Consider the following 25716-nt stretch of genomic DNA (forward strand, 5'->3'; position numbering starts at 1 on the left):
ACTGGTCTACTTTGTTATAGACCTCCATCAAGCCCTTTATCGGCTGTGACGGGGCTGATTGAGTTAATCCTCGATCTATCCGTTTCACATTCAAGGCTAATGGTATTAGGTGATCTCAATCTCTGGCTGGGTGGCTCTGGAGATAGTGCACTTACAGACCTGACCCAGACCTGTCGGAGTATTCAACTGCAGCAGTTGGTCCTTACTCATACCCACCTAAAAGGCCATATATTAGACCTTATCTTTGCAGACCCAGAGCATGTAACTGTTCGAAATATCCTGCCCCAGTGCTGGACGGACCATGCGTTAGTCCTTTTCTCCCTCACGCCCAAGGCGGGACAGTGGAGAAACAGGAACTTAGGTGGGGTTAAAAGTACTAGACAATGGTCGAAACTCCTGAGCCAGTCCCCTCTACCCTCTTTACTTTCGGAGGGCTTTACCTTAGAGGAAAACGTAGATCTGAGCTACGAAAAACTTAGTCAAAGCATTGTGTCCTCTCTTGACTCTCTGGCCCCTTTACGGAAAATAAGAAACAGGCCCACACCGGCGATGCCATGGTTTTCCGAGGAGTTGTTTCAACTTAAACTCCAATGCAAGCGGGCTGAGCGCACATGGAGAAAGAAATACCTGGACTCAGATCGGGACCTTTACAAACAGGCCCTGTCCATCTATAAAGCACAGATCAAATGTGCAAAGGCCAGGTTTTTGGAAGAGTCTCTGCGGGCAGCAATTAACAAATCACAGACCTTATTTAAGATTGTGAAGGATCTGTCATTCCCTGCCAGTGCGACTAATACCATCACCGCATCTCAGTCTCTGTGCGACTCACTGGCACAGGCCTTTGAGGATAAAATCGCAGCCATTCTGAATAATCTAGGCGTAACATCTGGCGGTAATCCTCAGAGTCGCACGGAAACGCATTCCGGATCTACTATAGTTTCCACCTCTAGCACTGCCAAGTTGGACTGTATCCCTTCTCCAACTTTTGAGGAATTCTGTGCCATAGCCAACAGTGTGTCGTCGGGATCTCCTCTTGACCCACTACCGCATAAACACTGGAAGCTCTTTCGGGATGAACTCTTCCCTCCATTGTTCGCCATCTGCGATCAGTCCCTGGTCTTAGCACGGGTACCAGACTGCTGGAAACTTGCCGTGGTCTCCCCTCTACTTAAAAAGCCCACCTTGGACCCGGCATATCCTGCAAACTATCGACCCATCTCCCTGCTCCCGTTTCCAATAAAGATTCTGGAAAAGTGGGTCACAAAACATCTGTCTAAATTCCTGGAGACCGGGCCCTGTCTGGATGAGGTCCAATTCGGGTTTAGACCGGCTCACGGGACGGAATCAGCGCTGGTGACTGTACTTGACGACCTCAGGACGCGAGCCGACCTTGGAAGAGCAGCCTTTTTAGTGCTGCTCGATATGTCGGCCGCGTTCGACACTGTCAGTCACGCAATTCTGATTAACAGGCTAGAGGAAGTAGGGGTAACCGGCAGTGGTTAACATCATACCTTGGAAACCGTCACCAGGTAGTGGCACTGCCACCGTTTAAATCCAACATCAGAAGAGTGGCGCAAGGTGTTCCACAAGGGTCGGCCATCAGCCCTATTCTCTTCAACCTGTATCTGAGGCCCCTAGTTGCATTGATTAGATCTTTTGGCATAGCGGTGATGAACTACGCAGACGACACTCAACTTGTCTTCTCTCTCTCGAGGGCAAGGAAGCAGTGACACTTGACACCTTCCACCGCTGCATGCTCGCAACTGCGGACTGGCTGAATCTGAACTCGCTGCAGTTTAACAGCTCTAAGACAGAAGTCTTACACTGTACCACTGACCGCGTCCCTAGACCTCTTCCGCCGGACTTCTGGCCATCTTCCTTCCAAAGTACGACTGCATCTACCACCTCTGTTCCCAACTTAGGAGTGATGTTTGGGTCCAATTTCCAACTGGACGCAGCTGTCAATAAAACAGTGAGCACTTGCATGGGATTGCTTCGTATGTTGAGAAAGGTCCTCCCGATGCTTCCCATGGACAGTAGGCCAGAGGTGGTGAGGAGCATCATTGTAAGCCGCCTGGACTATTGCAATGCTCTACTTCTTGGAGCACCAGCGACTCTGGTAGGAAAACTGCAACGGGTGCAAAATCTTGCAGCCAAATTAGCGCTTGCTCGCCGCCGCTACGACTCCTCATCCCAGGCATTAAGAGACCTTCATTGTTTACCGATCCTTCAACGGATCGATTTTAAATCTTTATGTATTGTATTCAGGGCCCTCCACGGACAAGGCCCAGTACCACTTCAGAACATGTTTCATTGGTATACTCCGTCTAGATCCCTTCGTTCGGCTTCCGCTTACCTTGCTGTGGTGCCTAAAGTTCTGAGATCACGGCTGGGCGACCGATCTTTCAGCTATACGGCAGCTAGATTATGGAACACTCTTCCGCTAGGATTGAGAAGTACGAATGACCTCGTTTCTTTCAAGAAAAACTTAATGACACATCTCTTTCCTAGAACTGTTTCTTTTTAGTTTTCCCAAGTCAGTAGTGTGCGCAGCAGGATTTTTTCAGTCAAAGCGCCAGGATACCCGTTGGGTGACAGACACGCGCTATAAAAGTATACCAATACATACATACATACATACATAGCGCATAACATAGCGCATAGCATAGCGCATAACATAGCGCATAACAAAGCATAGCGCATAACATAGCGCATAGCGCATAACATAGCGCATAACATAGCGCATAACATAGCGCATAACATAGCGCATAACATAGCGCATAACATAGCGCATAACATAGCGCATAACATAGCGCATAGCGCATAACATAGCGCATAACATAGCGCATAACATAGCGCATAGCGCATAGCGCATAGCGCATAACATAGCGCATAACATAGCGCATAGCATAGCGCATAGCATAGCGCATAACATCGCGCATAACATAGCGCATAACAAAGCATAGCGCATAACATAGCACATAGCGCATAACATAGCGCATAACATAGCGCACAACATAGCGCATAACATAGCGCATAGCGCACAACATAGCGCATAACATAGCGCATAACATAGCGCATAACATAGCGCATAACATAGCGCATAGCGCATAACATAGCGCATAACATAGCGCATAACATAGCGCATAGCGCATAACATAGCGCATAGCGCATAACATAGCGCATAACATAGCGCATAGCGCATAACATAGCGCATAGCGCATAACATAGCGCATAACATAGCGCATAACATAGCGCATAACATAGCGCATAACCTAACCTAACCAAGCATAGCGCATAACCTAACCTAACCAAGCATAGCGCATAACCTAACCAAGCATAGCGCATAACCTAACCAAGCATAGAGCATAACCTAACCAAGCATAGAGCATAACCTAACCAAGCATAGAGCATAACCTAACCAAGCATAGAGCATAACCTAACCAAGCATAGAACCTAACCAAGCATAGAGCATAACCTAACCAAGCATAGAGCATAGCCTAACCAAGCATAGAGCATAGCCTAACCAAGCATAGACCATAGCCTAACCAAGCATAGAGCATAGCCTAACCAAGCATAGAGCATAGCCTAACCAAGCATAGAGCATAGCCTAACCAAGCATAGAGCATAGCCTAACCAAGCATAGAGCATAGCCTAACCAAGCATAGAGCATAGCCTAACCAAGCATAGCATAGCTTAACAAAACACAACAAAACAAAACACAGCATAACAAAACAAAACATAGCATAACAAAACAAAACATATCATAGCCTAGCAAAGCATAGCATAGCATACCAAACACAACAAAACATAGCATAGCATAACAAAACATAGCAAAACAAAGCATAACACACACACAACCACAACCACACACAACCACACACAACCACACACAACTATCTATCTATCGCCCTCACTCTATCTGTCTATCTATCGCCCTCACTCTATCGGCCTCACTCTATCTATCTAATCGCCCTCACTCTATCTATCGCCCTCACTCTATCTATCGCCCTCACTCTATCTATCGCCCTCACTCTATCTATCGCCCTCACTCTATCTATCGCCCTCACTCTATCTATCGCCCTCACTCTATCTATCTATCGCCCTCACTCTATCTATCTATCGCCCTCACTCTATCTATCTATCGCCCTCACTCTATCTATCTATCGCCCTAACTCTATCTATCTATCGCCCTCACTCTATCTATCTATCGCCCTCACTCTATCTATCTATCGCCCTCACTCTATCTATCGCCCTCACTCTATCTATCGCCCTCACTCTATCTATCGCCCTCACTCTATCTATCTATCGCCCTCACTCTATCTATCGCCCTCACTCTATCTATCTATCGCCCTCACTCTATCTATCTATCGCCCTCACTCTATCTATCTATCGCCCTCACTCTATCTATCTATCGCCCTCACTCTATCTATCTATCGCCCTAACTCTATCTATCTATCTATCTATCTATCTATCTATCTATCGCCCTCATTCTATCTATTTATTTAGATACTGATCGCCATCACTCTATCTATCGCCCTAACTCAATCTATCTGTCGCCCTCACTCTATCTATCTAATCGCCCTCACTCTATCTATCTATCAATCTATCAATCTATCGCCCTCACTCTATCTATCGCCCTCACTCTATCTATCGCCCTCACTCTATCTATCGCCCTCACTCTATCTATCGCCCTCACTCTTTCTATCGCCCTCACTCTATCTATCGCCCTCACTCTATCTATCGCCCTCACTCTATCTATCGCCCTCACTCTATCTTGCTATTGCCCTCACTCTATCTATCTTGCTATTATCCTCACTATCTATCTATCGGCCTCACTCTATCTAACACCCTCACTCTATCTAACACCCTCACTCTATCTAACACCCTCACTCTATCTAACACCCTCACTCTATCTATCGCCCTCACGCTATCTATCTATCGCCCTCACGCTATCTATCTATTGCCCTCACGCTATCTATCTATTGCCCTCACGCTATCTATCTATCGCCCTCACTCTATCTATCGCCCTCACTCTATCTATCTATCTACCTATCGCCCTCACTCTATCTATCTATCTACCTATCGCCCTCACTCTATCTATCGCCCTCATTCTATCTATTTATTTAGATACTGATCGCCATCACTCTATCTATCAATCGCCCTCACTCTATCTATCTAATCGCCCTCACTCTATCTATCAATCAATCTATCGCCCTCACTCTATCTATCGCCCTCACTCTATCTATCGCCCTCACTCTATCTATCGCCCTCACTCTATCTATCGCCCTCACTCTATCTATCGCCCTCACTCTATCTTGCTATTGCCCTCACTATCTATCTATCGCCCTCACTCTATCTAACACCCTCACTCTATCCAACACCCTCACTCTATCTAACACCCTCACTCTATCTAACACCCTCACTCTATCTAACACCCTCACTCTATCTAACACCCTCACTCTATCTATTGCCCTCACTCTATCTATCTATCTACCTATCGCCCTCACTCTATCTATCTATCTATCTATCTATCTATCTATCGCCCTCATTCTGTCTATTTATTTAGATACTGATCGCCATCCCTCTATCTATCTGTCTAGCTATCTATCGCCCTCACTCCTATCGCCCTCCCTCTATCTATCGCCCTCACTCCTATCTATCGCCCTCCCTCTATCTATCTATCGCCCTCACTCTATCTATCTATCCCACTCACTCTATCTATCGCATCACCACAGCATCACTCAGCACCACCACAGCATCACTAAGGGGCACAACAACATCACTATGCGCTACCACAGGATCATTGAATGCCACAGCATCACTAGTCGCCACCACAACATCACTCAGCGCCACCACAGCATCAATCTGTGCAACCATTCAACAACAACTGGGTCAAATATGATCTCTCAATGTTTCAAGCTTTATTACAAATGTCACAAAAAGAGGTTAGTATTTCACTTCTGTTCTTGGATTTTCGTCACAATAAAATACACTGAACATATTCTTCACAAAAGTTATTTTCAAAAGTTTAAGCTATTGCTATTATAAATTACAAAACTTTTATTTAAGTATTAATTATTAAAAAAATTCAAAGCCATTGTTATTTGTAATATCAATACAGTCCGCGTCCAGACGCTTCTCGCTGACCCTGGCCTAGGATCAAACTATCACTATGGTAGGGAATCGTATTGTTTACAATTCTCTTTTGTTACATTCCTTACGACCCCCCGCCAGTCTCTCTTGTCTTCACTCTTTTTCCCCATTTAATTTTGACTATCATTGCAAGCACTGTATGTGGAGCATCTCCCGCCCATATAGCGGCTCTCTCCCTCCCTCCGGGACAGATTTGGAGACTGTATCTTCTCAATTGTCGGTCGCTACCGAAACACTTTACGGAGCTGTACCTGTTGATTGAAGAGCTCAATCCTGATGCTCTATTTTTAACGGAAACTTGGCTCCAGATGGACAATGACCCGACCACAACATGGGCCACACCACAAGGCTACACCCTTAAGCGCCTCGACCGTCAGTCGGGGAGAGGCGGGGGCCTAGCCATTATATACAGGGATAGTTTTAAGTGTCGTGTTACTCCAAATCTCTCGCCGACCTGCGAGAGTTTATATTTTGCGCTTGATTTTTCCCCCACTACCACCTTCTCCGGCATTTTACTCTATCGTCCACCTGGCTCCCCTAATAATTTCATTACGCAGATCACGGACCTCACTGCCAATGCAGTGGTGACCTCGCCTAATTTTACTTTGCTTGGGGACTTTAACCTCCATTTGGATGACCCCCATGCTACGTCAGCCAATAACCTACGGGTCAACCTGCAAGCGTTAGACCTCTGCCAGAGAGGCCATCAGGCGACCCACAAGAAGGGACATCTTCTTGATCACATATATAGTAACACCAACCTTAAGGTAGAATCCCCTGTTCCACTACCTTGGACCGACCATTTTTTGATACCTTTCACCTGGCTCTCCAACCCTCCGTCCCCCTGTGATGCTCCTATCAAGCATCTGGGCAGGAAATGGTCCTCACTCCCCCTCACTGACTGGACAGCTGTTCTTGTCCAAGACCCCCCGAGGAAGGTTATGACTCCTGCCTCTGCCTCTAACAACTTTGACCACTGGATTTCCAGTACCCTTGACCACATCCTTCCCAAACGCCCATGTAAACTTATTAGAAGACCTAAAGTCGCACCTTGGTATACTCCCGCTCTAAGGTCATTAAAACTTGAGTGTCGTAAACTTGAGAGAGCATGGAGGAAGGACCATTCTAAGTCTAGGAAAGAGGACTATAGGGCTGTAATGAAGCTTTACAAATTAGAGATCAAAAAGGCGCAAGCCCTCTTCTATGAAGGGAAAATTAATGCAGCAGCCAATGCGCCCAGGGAAATCTTTAGGATAGCTAGGTCCCTTATCTCTCCTCCGGCCGAGCGCCCTACTGCCGAAGGTGCACAAGACCGCTGCAATGAGCTGGCCGCTTTCTTTTCAAGGAAAATTCTGACCATATACTCCTCTTTTAGCAATCCCATGGTCAACGCCAGCCCTACCTCACACAAATCAGCTGACTCTTTGGCTCCCTGCAAGTTGGACATAATTCCGCTTCTTGATGCCTGTGATCTGGACAGACTAATATCCAAAGTCACTTCCGGGTCACCCAACGACCCGGCACCCCCCCGGATCCTTGTTAAGGCCCTGGACGTTATTCGTCCTGTCATTTTGGAAACCTTAAACACTTCCATTGTTTCCAAATCGGTCCCACCCTCCTGGAAATGTGCCATGGTGAGGGCACTACTCAAAAACCCCACCCTGGATCAGAGCAACTTGTCCAACTACCGTCCCATTTCGTTGCTCCCCTGGCTGAGTAAGCTGCTGGAGAGGCACGTTAACAACATCCTAACAGACTATTTAGAGTCCAACTGTCTGGTGCGTGCCTCCCAGACAGGATTTCGCCCTCAACATGGTACCGAAACCGCTTTGTTAGCGGTTACAGAAGACGCAAGAACCGTTCTTGATCAGGGTGGAAAGGTGGCCATTATCTTGCTAGATCTTAGCGCCGCGTTCGACACGGTAAACCATGCCACACTATTACATCGTCTGGCTGGCATGGGCGTGTCGGGCGCGGCCCTAGAATGGCTTGCCTCCTTCCTGAGTGAGCGTTTTTTTCAGGTCTTCGAGGGCGAGACAGTCTCTCCCAAACATCCTCTTAGGTGCGGGGTCCCTCAGGGCTCCTCCCTGAGCCCGACTCTTTTTAATGCCTACATGGAACCTCTGGACAGGATAGTCCATCCCTTTGGTGTGCGTATTGTCACCTACGCGGATGATACGCAGCTGGTGGTCTCCCTAGACCACTCAGATGGATCATCCAACACCTTAGGCCCCTGTCTAGAGGCGGTTGCCAGATGGATGCAAGCCTCTTGCCTGAAACTTAACGGGGAGAAGACAGACATCATTCTCCTCGGCAATCCTTCCCCGTCTGCTCTTGCATCCATCTGGCCACCATGTCTGGGCATTCTCCCCGCCCCTAGGTCCCAGATAAAGAGCCTCGGGATCTGGCTTGACACCGCCCTTGACTTCTCGGTCCAGGCTACCAAGACGGCCGCCACTTGCTTTGGACTAATGAGGATGCTCCGGCGGGTGCTCCCTCTGCTCCCTTTCCAGGCGAGGAGGATCATGGTCCAGGCCCTGATTCTCTCCCGCCTGGATTACGGGAACGCTCTCTATCTGGGAGCACCGGCCTCGGTACTTCAGAAGCTTCAGGTCACGCAAAATAGCGCGGCCCGCCTACTGTTTAACTTGCCCAGTCGGCGAGGAAGGCACTGAAAGACCTCCACTGGCTCCCAATGGCTGCCAGAGTGCAGTTCAAGGCTTTGTGCATTCTGCACAAATCCTTCCACCGTGTAGGCCCAGCGATTCTGCACTCTCTGGTCACGCCCTATGTTCCAGCCCGTTCCCTTCGTTCTGGCACCTTGCAGCTGGCCACCTCTTTTAAAATTAATAGAGCCCGCTGGGGTGGCCGCTCCTTTTCCCACTCGGCGGCCAGACTTTGGAACGCCCTTCCTTTCGCCATCCGAGGAAACAGCAACCTCCTGTCTTTTAGAAAGGCCTTGAAAACGCATTTGTTTGCTAAATCTTGCTGATCTACCCTGAGCCTGCGCTAAGCCATTTTTATCTTCAAGCGCTGCGAGGCCTCAGGGTAGTTACGCGCTATACAAATGCAATTTTTCATTTCATTTCATTTCATCTAAGTCACGTGAATACAACAAATATTGCATTACAAATGCTATAGGTGTCACAAGTTATAACTATTGGCATTGTAAATGACAAAGCTATTATTTTTGCTATTTTCAAAACCAACACATATATAAAAAATGTGTCATTTACAATACCAATAGCTCAAACTTTCCTAATGCGAGACCTTATGCATTGCAAATGCTTGTTTTTTTTGTAGCATGGTTTTTGCTGTGTCCTTCCTCCTGTGTATGCATATGCTGCATGGCTAAACACTCAAAAGGTCCCAAAGGCGAGACCTATTTATTGGCTAAGCCAATGCTTGTTTTCATCTTTTATTCCATCCACATGTGCCTGGGACCCTGCAAGCAGTATCAAGTGCCAGGCCATTCTCAGCACCAATCACACACCACATTTTGACATGAGAATGTGCTTCTAGCATGAAAATAATCGGTTTATACTTCCTTTATTATTATACATTGAACAGGAAAATAAGACACTATAGTTTTTGAGGTAGCCGGTAGTTAAGCATATGTCGCCATTCTTTTAAAATATTTATCTTCTGAAAGTAGTAGTTTAGCCTCTTACAAGACTGAGTTGGTGTTGTGGAAGTTAGGTTTTAATGTTTAAAGTGGATAAATGGGATTAGGTAGAAGTGTTAGTCGTTTTGTTTCTAAACACCAGTAAATGCAGCCCCACCGTGCATAATGACAGTACTTTCCATGCACTTATGTTGGAAATGCTTTGTTTTCCAGTTAATATACGCGTACTTAATGTTCGTTCTGACATTGTGGCATGGCTGTTATTCAAGCATGCATCCATGTTTTTCAACTAATATTTTTTTCATTTAGATCAACCAAATGGCTACAGCTCCTGACTCTCAGAGACTGAAATTGTTAAGAGAAGTAGCAGGAACCAGAGTGTATGATGAGCGTAAAGAAGAAAGTATCTCCTTGATGAAAGAGACTGGTAAAAAAAAAACCATGGCAAATGGATAATCCTTTTTCGTAATGTGTTTAATATGTATTAACTTAGCAATTAGAGCTATTGTATGTGGCTCCCAGTGACTAATGATCAAGGTGTGCCTCACCAAGACATCCAATACAGTGATTTCGATGGACCACCTCCCACTTATCCATTCACTTCACATCAACCACACCAAACACTCTGGAGACATCTGCATTTTAAAAACAAGAACACATTTGTTGGAACCACGCCCTACCCCAAAAAGTAAGCAGACAATTTACACATCACACAAATTCCTGACACTCCTAAAACACAAGGTTACAAAGTACATGCAAGCAACCAGTGAAGGTATCTGGCTCACTGGTAAGACTCCAAATCCAGAAACTTCATCTAAACAAATATTTAGCAATTCTTCCAATGCAGAGCAAAATATAGGAAGGGAATATCAACAAGCATTGGCAGACCCAATAGGTCTTGCTTTTTGGGCCTATTAGTTTTACCAATGCAGTTTGGCGACGCAGAGGATGTAGGGGAGTGGGAGAAAAGCAGCACATAAGGGAGTGAGCAACACAATAGTCAAGAGGAGAAGTGCAGAAGAGTGCACATGAGCCGCACGTGAGGGAGAGAGCAACACTAGGCGGTGCAAAGCACATGTGGGAGAGCAAAGCAGATTGCTGGCGTATTTGTAGGTAGAAGCACATGAGAGAGCTGCACACAGTGAAGAGAGCAAATGGGCAGGCCCAGAAGGCTGGTATTTAGTGGGGCAGAAGCACACAAGAGAACTGTGAAAACAATTTTATTTTTAACTGCATGTTCTCTCATGGGGTTCTTAACCAAAAAGAAAGATGTAGTCCCTATGAATAGGCAGTGGAAGATCAATCAATCAAAAGGATAGTAAAGAAATTGAGCTCTAGGGAAGAAAGAAGAAGGCAGACCATTGAATAAGAAGATTGACAATAAAGCCAAGCAGTTGGCAGTCTGTAAGCCCACTGTAAGTGCAAAATAGTTGTTTCACAACTCGACAGCTTGTGCAGGCAAGACCTAAAAAGTAACATTGGCATACCTTTTGCATTACCAGTTATGATAACCATTTAATTAAAAGGACATGGTCAAGGCTGACTCTTAGTAGAGTTCATGGGCCTGATGTAGTAAGATTGGTCGCAATCCAGTCAATAGTTTTTACACACTAGCTAGTTTTCCTCCTCACCTTTAGTTTACTCTGCAGTGGATGTGCTAATTGGTCACATTGAAAAGTGCCCAGTTTGTAGGAGGTACCAAAAATACACACCTCTTTAATCTGTACGAATCAGGATCCCTTTTGCAAATCCCTGCAGGGGCTGTGGCTTTCAAATGACAGCAGACCTCTTCCCCACATTTGTATTCTGAGAATTGGAACTTAAAGAGATCAGCCAACACCTCCCACACTGGCAAAATATCCCATTGGATAAGTGGGTGCTTCAGATAGTCTGAAAAAGCTACTCCACCCCCCCTCCCCCTCCCCACTTTGAGACTACCCCTCCCTCCATCTTACGACCACCTGAACTTGCTTCAGGAGGAAGTCAGAACTCTCTTGGCTCAAGGGGGCCATATCGACGGTTTCGGTGCCAGAAGTAGACTGTGGTTGCTTTTCACGCTACTTTCTGGTCCTGAAAAAGGACAAAGACCTTCTTCCTGTTCTAGATCTGCGAGCCCTCAACTACTTCTTCAAAAAGTAACATTTCAAACTGCTCACACTGGCTCAAACCTTGTTTGCTCTAGACCTTGGAGACTGGATGGTAGCATTGGACATGCAGGAAGCCTATTTTCACATCCTTGTCCTGCCTGCCAATCGGCGCTACCTGCGATTCACGGCAGGCCAAGAGTACAGGAAAGTACTTCTTTTGGCATAGTTACCCTCCCCCATACACACGTTTTGCCTGACTGATGCATCTTTGACTGAATGCGCACTATGTTCACAATACCTGTGTTTTTTCCCTAAACTGTACCTTTGCTTCCACAATTGGCACATTTCAGGTCTACACAGAAGTCCCTTGTAAAAAGTACCAGTGGTACCAAGGGCATTGTGACCAGAGAGGGTCTCCAAGGTCTGCAGCATGTATTGTGCCACCCAAGAGACCCCCTCACCAAACACATGCACTCTGCCACAGTAGCCTGCGTGTTTTGGTGCAAATAAAAGTGAAGAATCGACCTGGCACAAATCCCTGTTTGCCAGGCCAACCTACAGGGGGCATAGGTAAGTGACCCCTACAGCAGGCCTTACAGCCCTAAGGCAGGGTGCACTGTACCTTATTTGATTGTATAACTGCGTTAGCATATATGCCCCTATAGTGTCTAAGTCCATTCTTAGACATTTTAAGTTCACAGTGAAGCCATGCTGAGTACATGGGCTGGGAGCTTGTCACTACGAGTTCCCAGTGGTGGCTGGTGACATTTGAAAGTGGCATTTGAAAGTGGTGAGGCGTAAAACAATTATTGTACTGCACTGCGGCGAGCTTAGCGAGCAAGCCCGAACCCCCTACAGGGGGTCCTCCTCCCCGAGAATTTTTTTGAAAAAAAGAGTGGGCAATTGGTGCATTTTCAAGCAAATTTGAGAAAGCAGGGCGGTTAATAAAGCAATTGTGAATCTGTTCTAACAAAGACAATGACTGTCAAAACTGTCAGTCTAATCAGATGCATATCGGACTCCGGCAGGCTTTAAACTCTGCTACACATAATCTTTCACACTAGCTCTGATAAAGCACAGGGATTAGGGAGCACACTATAACCACTCTTACGCTGCCTCGAATGGACACATGGCTGCAAACACAGCTGTCCAGGGTGTTTAAACCTCAACCTGATCGAAACAGGGAGGAGGGGAGTCCTTGGAAGAGGAGCTTTGACAGAGCAGAATTTATTCGGGCCGGGATGCCGCGGGGTACACTATCTTATACGCTGTTCTGAAGCAGTTCGGGGTAGCAAAAGAGTGCAGTGTCCAGAAGAAAGGAGGCATCCAGCGCGGATGACTCTCGGGGAGAAGGGGCCATCCGGTGTAAAGGGTATGTTGCAGGTTGCTCCGTCGAGTCGAGGAGAACGTGGAAATGCTAGGGAATTAATCTAATTAGTGGTATTTGTCTGGGGGCGGCAGGAGTGCTAAGAACGCATGTGGGCACAAGCACTCCTGCCACCCCGCACTAAAACCGCAGACAGATGTATTACTCCTGGGATGGGCGGGCCTCTGGGAGGTGGGTCTCTGGGCCGAATCCGGACTCCACATCAACTTATTGGAGCTCTGAGCGAGTCGCTTGGCTTGACTGCTTTTCTTCCTTTCCTCAAGGGAAAGCTGGTTCAGGTGTTCGCGTACAACACCACCGTCATGTGGTACTGCAACAAACTGGACAGGATAGGGTCGTGGACCCTTTGTCAAGAGGCCCATTGTCTCTGGTCATGGCTGTAACAGCAGAGCATTACCCAGGTGGTCCAACACAAGGCACTCTGCACTCACTACTCTGCACTCACTACTCTGCACTCACTACTCTGCACTCACTACTCTGCACTCACTACTCTGCACTCACTACTCTGCACTCACTACTCTGCACTCACTACTCTGCACTCACTACTCTGCACTCACTACTCTGCACTCACTACTCTGCACTCTGAACTCACTACTCTGCACTCTGCACTCACTACTCTGCACTCTGCACTCACTACTCTGCACTCTGCACTCACTACTCTGCACTCTGCACTCACTACTCTGCACTCACTACTCTGCACTCACTACTCTGCACTCACTACTCTGCACTCACTACTCTGCACTCACTACTCTGCACTCACTACTCTGCACTCACTACTCTGCACTCACTACTCTGCACTCACTACTCTGCACTCACTACTCTGCACTCTGCACTCACTACTCTGCACTCTGCACTCACTACTCTGCACTCTGCACTCACTACTCTGCACTCACTACTCTGCACTCACTACTCTGCACTCACTACTCTGCACTCACTACTCTGCACTCACTACTCTGCACTCACTACTCTGCACTCACTACTCTGCACTCACTACTCTGCACTCTGCACTCACTACTGTGCACTCTGCACTCACTACTCTGCACTCACTACTCTGCACACACTACTCTGCACTCACTACTCTGCACTCACTACTCTGCACTCACTACTCTGCACTCACTACTCTGCACTCACTACTCTGCACTCACTACTCTGCACTCACTACTCTGCACTCTGCACTCACTACTCTGCACTCTGCACTCACTATTCTGCACTCTGCACTCACTATTCTGCACTCTGCACTCACTACTCTGCACTCTGCACTCACTATTCTGCACTCTGCACTCACTACTCTGCACTCTGCACTCACGACTCTGCACTCTGCACTCACGACTCTGCACTCTGCACTCACTACTCTGCACTCACTACTCTGCACTCACTACTCTGCACTCACTACTCTGCACTCACTACTCTGCACTCACTACTCTGCACTCACTACTCTGCACTCTGCACTCACTACTCTGCACTCACTACTCTGCACTCACTACTCTGCACTCACTACTCTGCACTCACTACTCTGCACTCACTACTCTGCACTCACTACTCTGCACTCACTACTCTGCACTCACTACTCTGCACTCTGCACTCACTACTCTGCACTCACTACACTGCACTCACTACTCTGCACTCACTACTCTGCACTCACTACTCTGCACTCACTACTCTGCACTCACTACTCTGCACTCACTACTCTGCACTCACTACTCTGCACTCACTACTCTGCACTCACTACTCTGCACTCACTACTCTGCACTCACTACTCTGCACTCACTACTCTGCACTCTGCACGCACTACTCTGCACTCACAACTCTGCACTCTGCACTCACCACTCTGCACTCACAACTCTGCACTCTGCACTCACTACTCTGCACTCTGCACTCACTACTCTGCACTCACTACTCTGCACTCACTACTCTGCACTCACTACTCTGCACTCACTACTCTGCACTCACTACTCTGCACTCACTACTCTGCACTCACTACTCTGCACTCTGCACGCACTACTCTGCACTCACAACTCTGCACTCTGCACTCACCACTCTGCACTCACTACTCTGCACTCTGCACTCACTACTCTGCACTCTGCACTCACTACTCTGCACTCTGCACTCACAACTCTGCACTCACAACTCTGCACTCACTACTCTGCACTCTGCACTCACTACTCTGCACTCTGCACTCACTACTCTGCACTCTGCACTCACTACTCTGCACTCACTACTCTGCACTCACTACTCTGCACTCACTACTCTGCACTCTGCACTCACTACTCTGCACTCACTACTCTGCACTCACTACTCTGCACTCACTACTCTGCACTCACTACTCTGCACTCACTACTCTGCACTCACTACTCTGCACTCTGCACGCACTACTCTGCACGCACTACTCTGCACGCACTACTCTGCACTCACAACTCTGCACTCTGCACTCACAACTCTGCACTCACAACTCTGCACTCTGCACTCACTACTCTGCACTCTGCACTCACTACTCTGCACTCACTACTCTGCACTCTGCACTCACTACTCTGCACTCTGCACTCACTACTCTGCACTCACTACTCTGCACTCACTACTCTGCACTCACTACTCTGCACTCACTACTCTGCACTCACTACTCTGCACTCACTACTCTGCACTCACTACTCTGCACTCTGCACTCACTACTCTGCACTCTGCACTCACTACTCTGCACTCTGCACTCACTACTCTGCACTATGCACTCACTACTCTGCACTATGCACTCTGCACTCACTACTCTGCACTCACTACTCTGCACTCACTACTCTGCACTCACTACTCTGCACTCACTACTCTGCACTCACTACTCTGCACTCACTACTCTGCACTCACTACTCTGCACTCACTACTCTGCACTCACTACTCTGCACTCACTACTCTGCACTCACTACTCTGCACTCTGCACTCACTACTCTGCACTCTGCACTCACTACTCTGCACTCTGCACTCTGCACTCTGCACTCTGCACTCTGCACTCTGCACTCACTACTCTGCACTCTGCACTCACTACTCTGCACTCACTACTCTGCACTCACTACTCTGCACTCACTACTCTGCACTCACTACTCTGCACTCACTACTCTGCACTCACTACTCTGCACTCACTACTCTGCAGTCTGCACTCACTACTCTGCACTCTGCACTCACTACTCTGCACTCTGCACTCACTACTCTGCACTCTGCACTCACTACTCTGCACTCACTACTCTGCACTCACTACTCTGCACTCACTACTCTGCACTCACTACTACTCTGCACTCACTACTACTCTGCACTCACTACTCTGCACTCACTACTCTGCACTCACTACTCTGCACTCACTACTCTGCACTCACTACTCTGCACTCACTACTCTGCACTCACTACTCTGCAGTCTGCACTCACTACTCTGCAGTCTGCACTCACTACTCTGCAGTCTGCACTCACTACTCTGCACTCTGCACTCACTACTCTGCACTCTGCACTCACTACTCTGCACTCACTACTCTGCACTCACTACTCTGCACTCACTACTACTCTGCACTCACTACTCTGCACTCACTACTACTCTGCACTCACTACTCTGCACTCACTACTCTGCACTCACTACTCTGCACTCACTACTCTGCACTCACTACTCTGCACTCACTACTCTGCACTCACTACTCTGCACTCACTACTCTGCACTCTGCACTCACTGCACTCTGCACTCACTGCACTCTGCACTCACTACTCTGCACTCTGCACTCACTACTCTGCACTCACTACTCTGCACTCACTACTCTGCACTCACTACTCTGCACTCACTACTCTGCACTCACTACTTGTTGGACAGGCCCCACGAAGGGCTCGCTCCCTCCCCGCACGACAGGGCCCAGACACCGGCTCTCCGGGGGCTACCCGCAGAAGCAACCCGCAACCCGTCCCCTCCGGGACGCCTGCTCCCGGATATCTCTGTGTCACGGGCCCCCGTCAGCCCCATTGCCCAGCCGCCATCTTGGACACTGCACCACGCGGCCGCGTGGCCTCAGCTCGACCCCAACCCTGGGCCCGGCCAGGCCCCGCCATCCCGGCACCACCATCCATCCAGGAGGTGAACGGACCACTTGGCAGGCTAATGGGAGAAAGAAGTGTCGATGGCTCCCCCCCGCCAGGTGCCGATCGCCCCCAGCCTCCCCGGGTGCTGGCTCCACCCCCCTGCTGGGTGTCTGGACTCCCTCATCCCGGACCTCCCGACCTCCCAGTGCGAGGGTCCGGACATCAAAGGGCGCCAGACCTATAACCGAGGCAGCCCCAGAGCAGGAAGGCAGTTGTATCCTGGAGTCGAGAGACACCGAGAAGAACTCATCCTTGACGGACTGCTGGCGCTGCCGCAGCCCTGCCTTGTGAACTATCGTCCTGCCTGCTGGCGCTGCCGCGGCCTTCTGCAACCTTCATCCTCGTGGGACCTGCTGGCGCTGCCGCGGCCCGTTGTACCTTCCATCCTCGTTGGGACCTGCTGCCGCGGCCCGTTGCCACCTACGATCCCTTCGGGACCTGCTGGCGCTGCCGCGGTCCGACCCGTCCGACCACCGAGCTCGAGGATTGTGAGCTACCGCCGTTTCACCTCAGTACCCGTAGGTACCAAGACTGTCCCGCTACCCCCTTCCCCTACTAGAGACTAGAATTGAGAGGATCATCATGTCCTGATCTCCTTGTATCGTACTACCTTACTTCAAGAACTGCCTATAAAAGGTGTTACTCTGATCTTCGTGTGGTGTCCATCTGTGGGGCGGGGAAGTTACTTGTCTGTACGATCGCTGGAGACGGCCCTCATCGGAGGCCTCTCCCCTTGTGCTCGGCCGACCCTCCAGGTCCCCGTCTAACATTGGTGGCCAGCGGCGCGATCCGAACCAACGCGTAAACCGTACAGAGAGTAACTCACCCTACGACTAATCCACAATGACGACCAGAGAGAGCGGATCTGCAGAGAAATTCCAGATGGAAAAACTGGAAGAGTACAACCACCGAGAGCTAAAACAATTTTGCATAGAACTAGGCATTGCCACCACCGGTCTGAGCACGAAAGAGGACTTCAAACACGCCCTAGAATCCTGGGCAGAGACAAATATCGCCGGACCCCGGGACCCCGAAGCCCCGGAAACAAACACCACTCTGACGGAAGAAAGGAGAACGGATCTCTCCCGGGAAGAGATCCGAGAACGAGAGAAAAATAGACTACACGAGTTAGAGCTGGCACGGCTCAAATTAGACGGAGAATTGAAACTGGCAGAACAAAAGATGAACTTAGAACACTTACGGCTCCAAGAAGAGCGAGAGGAAAAGCAGAGACAGAGAGAACTCGAAGAAAAAAAACTGGCATACGAACACGAGTGCAAGCTAGCGGAGATAGAAATGCGCAAACAGAACAAAGACCTAGGGGTGCCCGAGCAACCGCGCCCCCCAGGTACTACCGAACAGAAGGTCCACATCCCCAAGGATGTGGTTCGTGAATACTATCGGAACGACGACATACAGCAGTGGTTCAAGGCCTACGAGATCGCCATGACTGCCCACCGGATCGCTCGAAGTGACTGGGGAGCCGGTCTATGGGGGAGATTCGTCAATGAAGGCCGGGATGCCCTGCTGCAGCTTCCGGACCATCAAATGACGTCCTATGACCACATGAAGGCTGCCCTCCTCAGTCGATATGGGCTGACGCCCGAGATGTACCGCCGGAGGTTCCGCAACTGCACCCGGATCCCGGGTACAACCTGGATAGAATATGTAAACTATTTCAGCCGAGCCTTCGAGGGATGGATCAAGGGTAGCAACGTAACAACCTACGAACAGCTCTTCAACCTCATTGTGTGGGAGCACCTCTCCAACAACTGCTTCGTCGAGCTCAGGCAGCACCTCCTCGACAGTAAATTGACTGACCCACGGCAGCTCGCCGCCGAGGCTGACCGATGGGAGAGCACCCGAGTGACCCGGAGTGGGCCAAACGAGCAGAACAGAACCAACCAAGGTCATCATGAGGAAAATTGAATTTTGCCTTGTCATGTGTGCCTACGTGTTCCCCATCCTAGGTTATATGTGCATGATCGATATGCATATATATCCCCTTATGATCGATTAAAGACGCAATTATAGTTGTGTCCAACGTTAGTATGTCAGTTATCCAGTCCTCGTGAAAGCAACGAGTATTAGGCCTATGTTGCCCACGTTTTACATTGTGCACGTTAATTTATCGAATTGTCCCCGTTACTAGGCCTCAAAGGGCCCGGACATCAGATTCAAGCTCCAGTCTCCTGAACCCACTCCGAGGAGCGATGCAGCCCCCACCTGCATCCCTGACCCTTCGCTTACTTCCTGCCGAGCAGCGCGGTGCCCGGCCTGGCCTGCCTGCCTGTCTGCCAAGAATATGTTATGCCTACAGTTATCAGTTCAGCTCTCCGTCTTTACATTCCTAAGCTAACGAACCGCATAAACATCTTCAGCTATAGTCTAGTCTTCCTGTCTCCATGCAAGTGAATTACTGAATTAATATCCATAGAAGATTCATAGCACACGCAATACATAAAGAATATATGCATGTACCAGCCTTAGTGTCAAGTAGCCTTTACCCTGATGACTTTTAGATTCTATCAACATGTTCTCCAAATACCAGATACCAGATATGATATAGGTACATGTCGTCCTGACATCTCAGACTTTAGTCTCCTCTTCTAGTGCAGAAGACAGAGCCCCCAGCTCTCCCTAGTTACACGTCATGGCCCGTTTGCGCACACCACTAGGTTAAAGGTTCCAGCTGCCCAGGTAGCCCCCCTCCATGTATCCACCCATTTATGACACTTCTGTGACGTTTTCATCACATGTCTACGTACACGCCTTCTTTGTACGCCCATTTGTTCTTATCTTACGTTTGTCACTTGTTACGCCTACTGTATGCAATGTAATTGTACTGTTTTACTATATATATCATGTACTGTTAATGAAACGTTGCAGCTGCCATTCCATGCCATTCTATTTCAGGCTGTTCCGATCCTGTCCCTTCCCTTATGCCTGATTAAAGCCTGTTCGACTCAGATACCCCGGATCCTGCCTCTTATTTATTGAGCTATCTGTTTTATTTTATACATAGAAAAATAGTACCGGTAATTAATTATTTATTTACCACAATCGTCCCCGAGGAGGAGGAGGAGGACAGGGCCGGGGCCGAGACGCCGTCCCGGCCGCTCCCGTCAACAACACCCCGCCCCCGGCCGGCCGGGGCAACCCCCCGATGCGCCCGGGGTTCCGAGCCAACGTTACGTGTCATCGATGCCAGCGAGTCGGCCACTATGCCAGTGACCCGACCTGCCCAAAGAACCAGACCCCCGAACCCCGCCAGGTGGCTGCCGCCGCCCTAGGAGAAGAGCAAGTCTCCGAAGAGCCTGAAGAGTATGAGCAGGAGCAGCCCGAGTGGGAACCTGCCGCCATGACCCTGGCCTGCCTAGGGGGAAGAGACCTGATCCCGCGGGCTCCCCTACCAGCCAACACCAGGAAATACAGCCAGTAGGTGAACATAAATGGGCGTAAGGCCGAAGCCCTGCGTGACACAGGGGCCAGTGTGACGGCCGTCCGTTGTCACCTGGTGACCCCAGAACAAATCCTGCCAAACGTTCTTTGCCCCGTCCGATCGGCCGACAATTCGGAGAGCCTGTGTCGGATGGCCTGCGTCCCCTTCGAATGGGGAGGAGTCTCCGGTATGTTAAAAGTGACTGTCCGCGACGATGCCCCCGTGGACTGCCTCCTGGGGAACGATCTCGAGAGTTCCCCGTGGGCAGCCGTTGAAAGAAGAGAGCACCTGGGGATGTTAGGCCTCCCGGGCTGGGCGTGCGTAACAACCCGGTCCATGGCCGCCGACACCATCCCTAGATCTGAAGAACCCGAATGGCCATCACCTCCTCCCCCGATCGCTTCAGAGGGAGACTCCATCCCTGCGGACACCAATTCACAACCCCCTATCACCCGCAAGGAAACGGACTGGTCGAGCGATTCAACCGCACTCTCAAGGGGATGATCATGGGGCTGGAAGAACCCCTACGCCGCCAGTGGGACGTGCTACTACCGTGCCTCCTCTTCGCCTACCGAGAAGTCCCCCAGAAGTCCCTCGGCTTCAGCCCTTTCGAACTCCTGTACGGACACCCTGTTCGCGGGCCTCTCAGCCTAGTTAAAGAAGAGTGGGAAATGGCCCCCCTGAAGACCCCTCCAGACGTCTACAAGTACCTCCTGACCCTCCGTAATCAGACCCGGCGATTCAGAGAGCTCGCCAAAGCCAATCTTGAAGCCAGTCAGGAGGACATGAAGAAGTGGTACGATCAACATGCCTCCTCCATCGAATTCGAGCCGGGCCAGCAGGTATGGGTGATGTCCCCCATCGAACCTTGTGCCTTACAGGACAAATGGACGGGGCCCTTCAAGGTGATTGAGCGTAAGAGCCCCGTCACCTACCTCATCGACATGGAATCCCCCCGGAACCCCCTCCGGGTCCTCCACGCCAACAGACTCAAACCCCACTTCGTGCGCTCGGAGCTCAGCCTGCTGATGGCTACAGACAGTGGGGCAGAAGAGGACTCCGAGCCCCTCCCTGACCTACTGGGGGCCGGGGAAAAAGATGGTTCGGTGGACGGGGTCCAACTCTCCGAGGCTCTGACCCCGGAGCAGCGCCAAGACTGTCGGGCCCTCCTGCTGCAATTTGCAAACCTATTCTCCCTCACACCCGGGGTCACCCCCTGGTGTCTGCACGACGTGGACACTGGCGACAGTCCTCCTATCCGACACCGGCCGTACCGGGTACCAGATCGGGTACGCACCTGCATCCAAGAAGAAGTCTCCAAGATGCTCGCACTCGGAGTCATCGAACCCTCTGACAGCCCCTGGGCCAGCCCGGTTGTACTGGTCCCCAAAGCTGCGGCCCCGGGCACCACACCCGAGCTCCGGTTCTGCGTCGACTATCGGGGTCTGGACGCTGTCACCCGAACCGACGCTCACCCCATCCCCCGAGCCGACTAACTTGTTGACCGCATGGGGGCGGCCCGCTACCTAAGCATCTTCGACCTGACGGCGGGCTACTGGCAGATCGGCCTCACCCCCAGGGCACAAGAACGATCCGCTTTCTCCACCCCGGATGGACACTACCATTTCAGAGTGATGCCATTCGGCATGAAAAACGTTCCAGCCACGTTTCAACGACTTGTGAACCAGGTATTGGCGGGCCTCGAAGAGTTCAGCGCCGCATACCTGGACGACATCGCGGTGTATAGCCGCCACTGGTCAGACCACCTCCGCCACCTCCGAGGGGTCCTGCAGGCCCTCCAACGGGCCGGCCTCACAATCAAGGCCAGCAAGTGCCAAATCGGCCAGGGGTCCGTGACCTACCTCGGACACCAAGTGGGGAGCGGTCTGGTGGCCCCCCTCCAGCTCAAGATCGCTGCCATCCAGTCCTGGCGCCCCCCCGTAACCCAAACCGAGGTCCGCGCCTTCTTGGGGCTCACCGGATACTATCGGCGGTTCGTAAAGGACTATGGCAGCATTGTGGGGCCCCTCACAGAACTCACATCCAAGACCAACCCAAAAACAGTCAACTGGACTCCCGACTGTCAAGCGGCCTTCGAGAGGCTGAAGGCCGCCATGTGCACCGCTCCTGTGCTCCAGGCCCCCGACTACCGCCGTGAGTTCATCGTCCAGACGGATGCCTCAGACCATGGCATCGGGGCCGTCCTCTCCCAACTGAACCCCGAGGGAGTCGACCAACCAGTGGCCTTCATCAGCAGACGCCTCCTGCCCAGAGAACAGCGCTGGAGCACCATTGAGCGAGAGGCCTTCGCAGTAGTATGGGCCCTCAAGAAGCTCCGGCCTTACCTCTTCGGAACCCACTTCCGGGTACAAACAGATCATCGGCCCCTGCAATGGCTAATGCAAATGCGGGGGGAGAACCCCAAACTATTGCGATGGTCCATCTCCCTGCAGGGGATGGACTTCACTGTGGAGCATCGCCCTGGCCAAGACCACGCCAACGCAGATGGCCTGTCCCGCTTTTTCCGCCTCGACGAGGAGAGTCCCCAAGAGGATGGGTGACTCTCCCCGCCTTCAGCTGGGGGGGACGCATGTTGGACAGGCCCCACGAAGGGCTCGCTCCCTCCCCGCACGACAGGGCCCAGACACCGGCTCTCCGGGGGCTACCCGCAGAAGCAACCCGCAACCCGTCCCCTCCGGGACGCCTGCTCCCGGATATCTCTGTGTCACGGGCCCGGGCCCCCGTCAGCCCCATTGCCCGGCCCAGCCGCCATCTTGGACACTGCACCACGCGGCCGCGTGGCCTCAGCTCGACCCCAACCCTGGGCCCGGCCAGGCCCCGCCATCCCGGCACCACCATCCATCCAGGAGGTGAACGGACCACTTGGCAGGCTAATGGGAGAAAGAAGTGTCGATGGCTCTCCCCCGCCAGGTGCCGATCGCCCCCAGCCTCCCCGGGTGCTGGCTCCACCCCCCTGCTGGGTGTCTGGACTCCCTCATCCCGGACCTCCCGACCTCCCAGTGCGAGGGTCCGGACATCAAAGGGCGCCAGACCTATAACCGAGGCAGCCCCAGAGCAGGAAGGCAGTTGTATCCTGGAGCCGAGAGACACCGAGAAGAACTCATCCTTGACGGACTGCTGGCGCTGCCGCAGCCCTGCCTTGTGAACTATCGTCCTGCCTGCTGGCGCTGCCGCGGCCTTCTGCAACCTTCATCCTGGTGGGACCTGCTGGCGCTGCCGCGGCCCGTTGTACCTTCCATCCTCGTTGGGACCTGCTGGCGCTGCCGCGGCCCGTTGCCACCTACGATCCCTTCGGGACCTGCTGGCGCTGCCGCGGTCCGACCCGTCCGACCACCGAGCTCGAGGATTGTGAGCTACCGCCGTTTCACCTCAGTACCCGTAGGTACCAAGACTGTCCCGCTACCCCCTTCCCCTACTAGAGACTAGAATTGAGAGGATCATCGTGTCCTGATCTCCTTGTATCGTACTACCTTACTTCAAGAACTGCCTATAAAAGGTGTTACTCTGATTTTCGTGTGGTGTCCATCTGTGGGGGGGGGGGGAAGTTACTTGTCTGTTCGATCGCTGGAGACGGCCCTCACCGGAGGCCTCTCCCCTTGTGCTCGGCCGACCCTCCAGGTCCCCGTCTAACATTACTCTGCACTCACTACTCTGCACTCACTACTCTGCACTCACTACTCTGCACTCACTACTCTGCACTCACTACTCTGCACTCACTACTCTGCACTCACTACTCGGCACTCACTACTCGGCACTCACTACTCGGCACTCACTACTCGGCACTCACTACTCGGCACTCACTACTCGGCACTCACTACTCGGCACTCACTACTCGGCACTCACTACTCACTACTCTGCACTCACTACTCTGCACTCACTACTCTGCACTCACTACTCTGCACTCACTACTCTGCACTCACTACTCTGCACTCTGCACTCACTACTCTGCACTCTGCACTCACTACTCTGCACTCACTACTCTGCACTCACTACTCTGCACTCACTACTCTGCACTCACTACTCTGCACTCACTACTCTGCACTCACTACTCTGCACTCACTACTCTGCACTCACTACTCTGCACTCACTACTCTGCACTCTGCACTCACTACTCTGCACTCTGCACTCACTACTCTGCACTCACTACTCTGCACTCACTACTCTGCACTCACTACTCTGCACTCACTACTCTGCACTCACTACTCTGCACTCACTACTCTGCACTCTGCACTCACTACTCTGCACTCTGCACTCACTACTCTGCACTCTGCACTCACTACTCTGCACTCACTACTCTGCACTCACTACTCTGCACTCACTACTCTGCACTCTGCACTCACTACTCTGCACTCACTACTCTGCTCTCACTACTCTGCACTCACTACTCTGCACTCACTACTCGGCACTCACTACTCGGCACTCACTACTCGGCACTCACTACTCTGCACTCACTACTCTGCACTCTGCACTCTGCACTCACTACTCTGCACTCTGCACTCTGCACTCACTACTCTGCACTCTGCACTCACTACTCTGCACTCACTACTCGGCACTCACTACTCGGCACTCACTACTCGGCACTCACTACTCGGCACTCACTACTCGGCACTCACTACTCGGCACTCACTACTCTTCACTCTGCACTCTGCACTCTGCACTCACTACTCTGCACTCACTACTCTGCACTCACTACTCTGCACTCACTACTCGGCACTCACTACTCTGCACTCACTACTCTGCACTCACTACTCTGCACTCACTACTCTGCACTCACTACTCTGCACTCACTACTCTGCACTTTGCACTCACTACTCTGCACTCTGCACTCACTACTCTGCACTCACTACTCTGCACTCACTACTCTGCACTCACTACTCTGCACTCACTACTCTGCACTCAC

The 25716-nt window shown here is 51.0% G+C and overlaps 1 protein-coding gene across 1 annotated transcript in view; it reads left to right on the top strand.

Moving 5' to 3' along the window:
- Positions 1-25716, top strand: part of SMC3 (structural maintenance of chromosomes 3) — an 845399-nt gene that overhangs the window by 144274 nt on the left and 675409 nt on the right. Inside the window, exon 8 of the mRNA XM_078643761.1 lies at positions 10091-10208. Within this exon, the coding sequence (XP_078499887.1) occupies positions 10091-10208 (118 nt within the window). The remainder of the gene's footprint in view (positions 1-10090; positions 10209-25716) is intronic.

This window comes from Lissotriton helveticus, chromosome 5_1 (assembly GCF_964261635.1).
Source record: "Lissotriton helveticus chromosome 5_1, aLisHel1.1, whole genome shotgun sequence".
Classification (NCBI taxonomy): domain Eukaryota; kingdom Metazoa; phylum Chordata; class Amphibia; order Caudata; family Salamandridae; genus Lissotriton; species Lissotriton helveticus.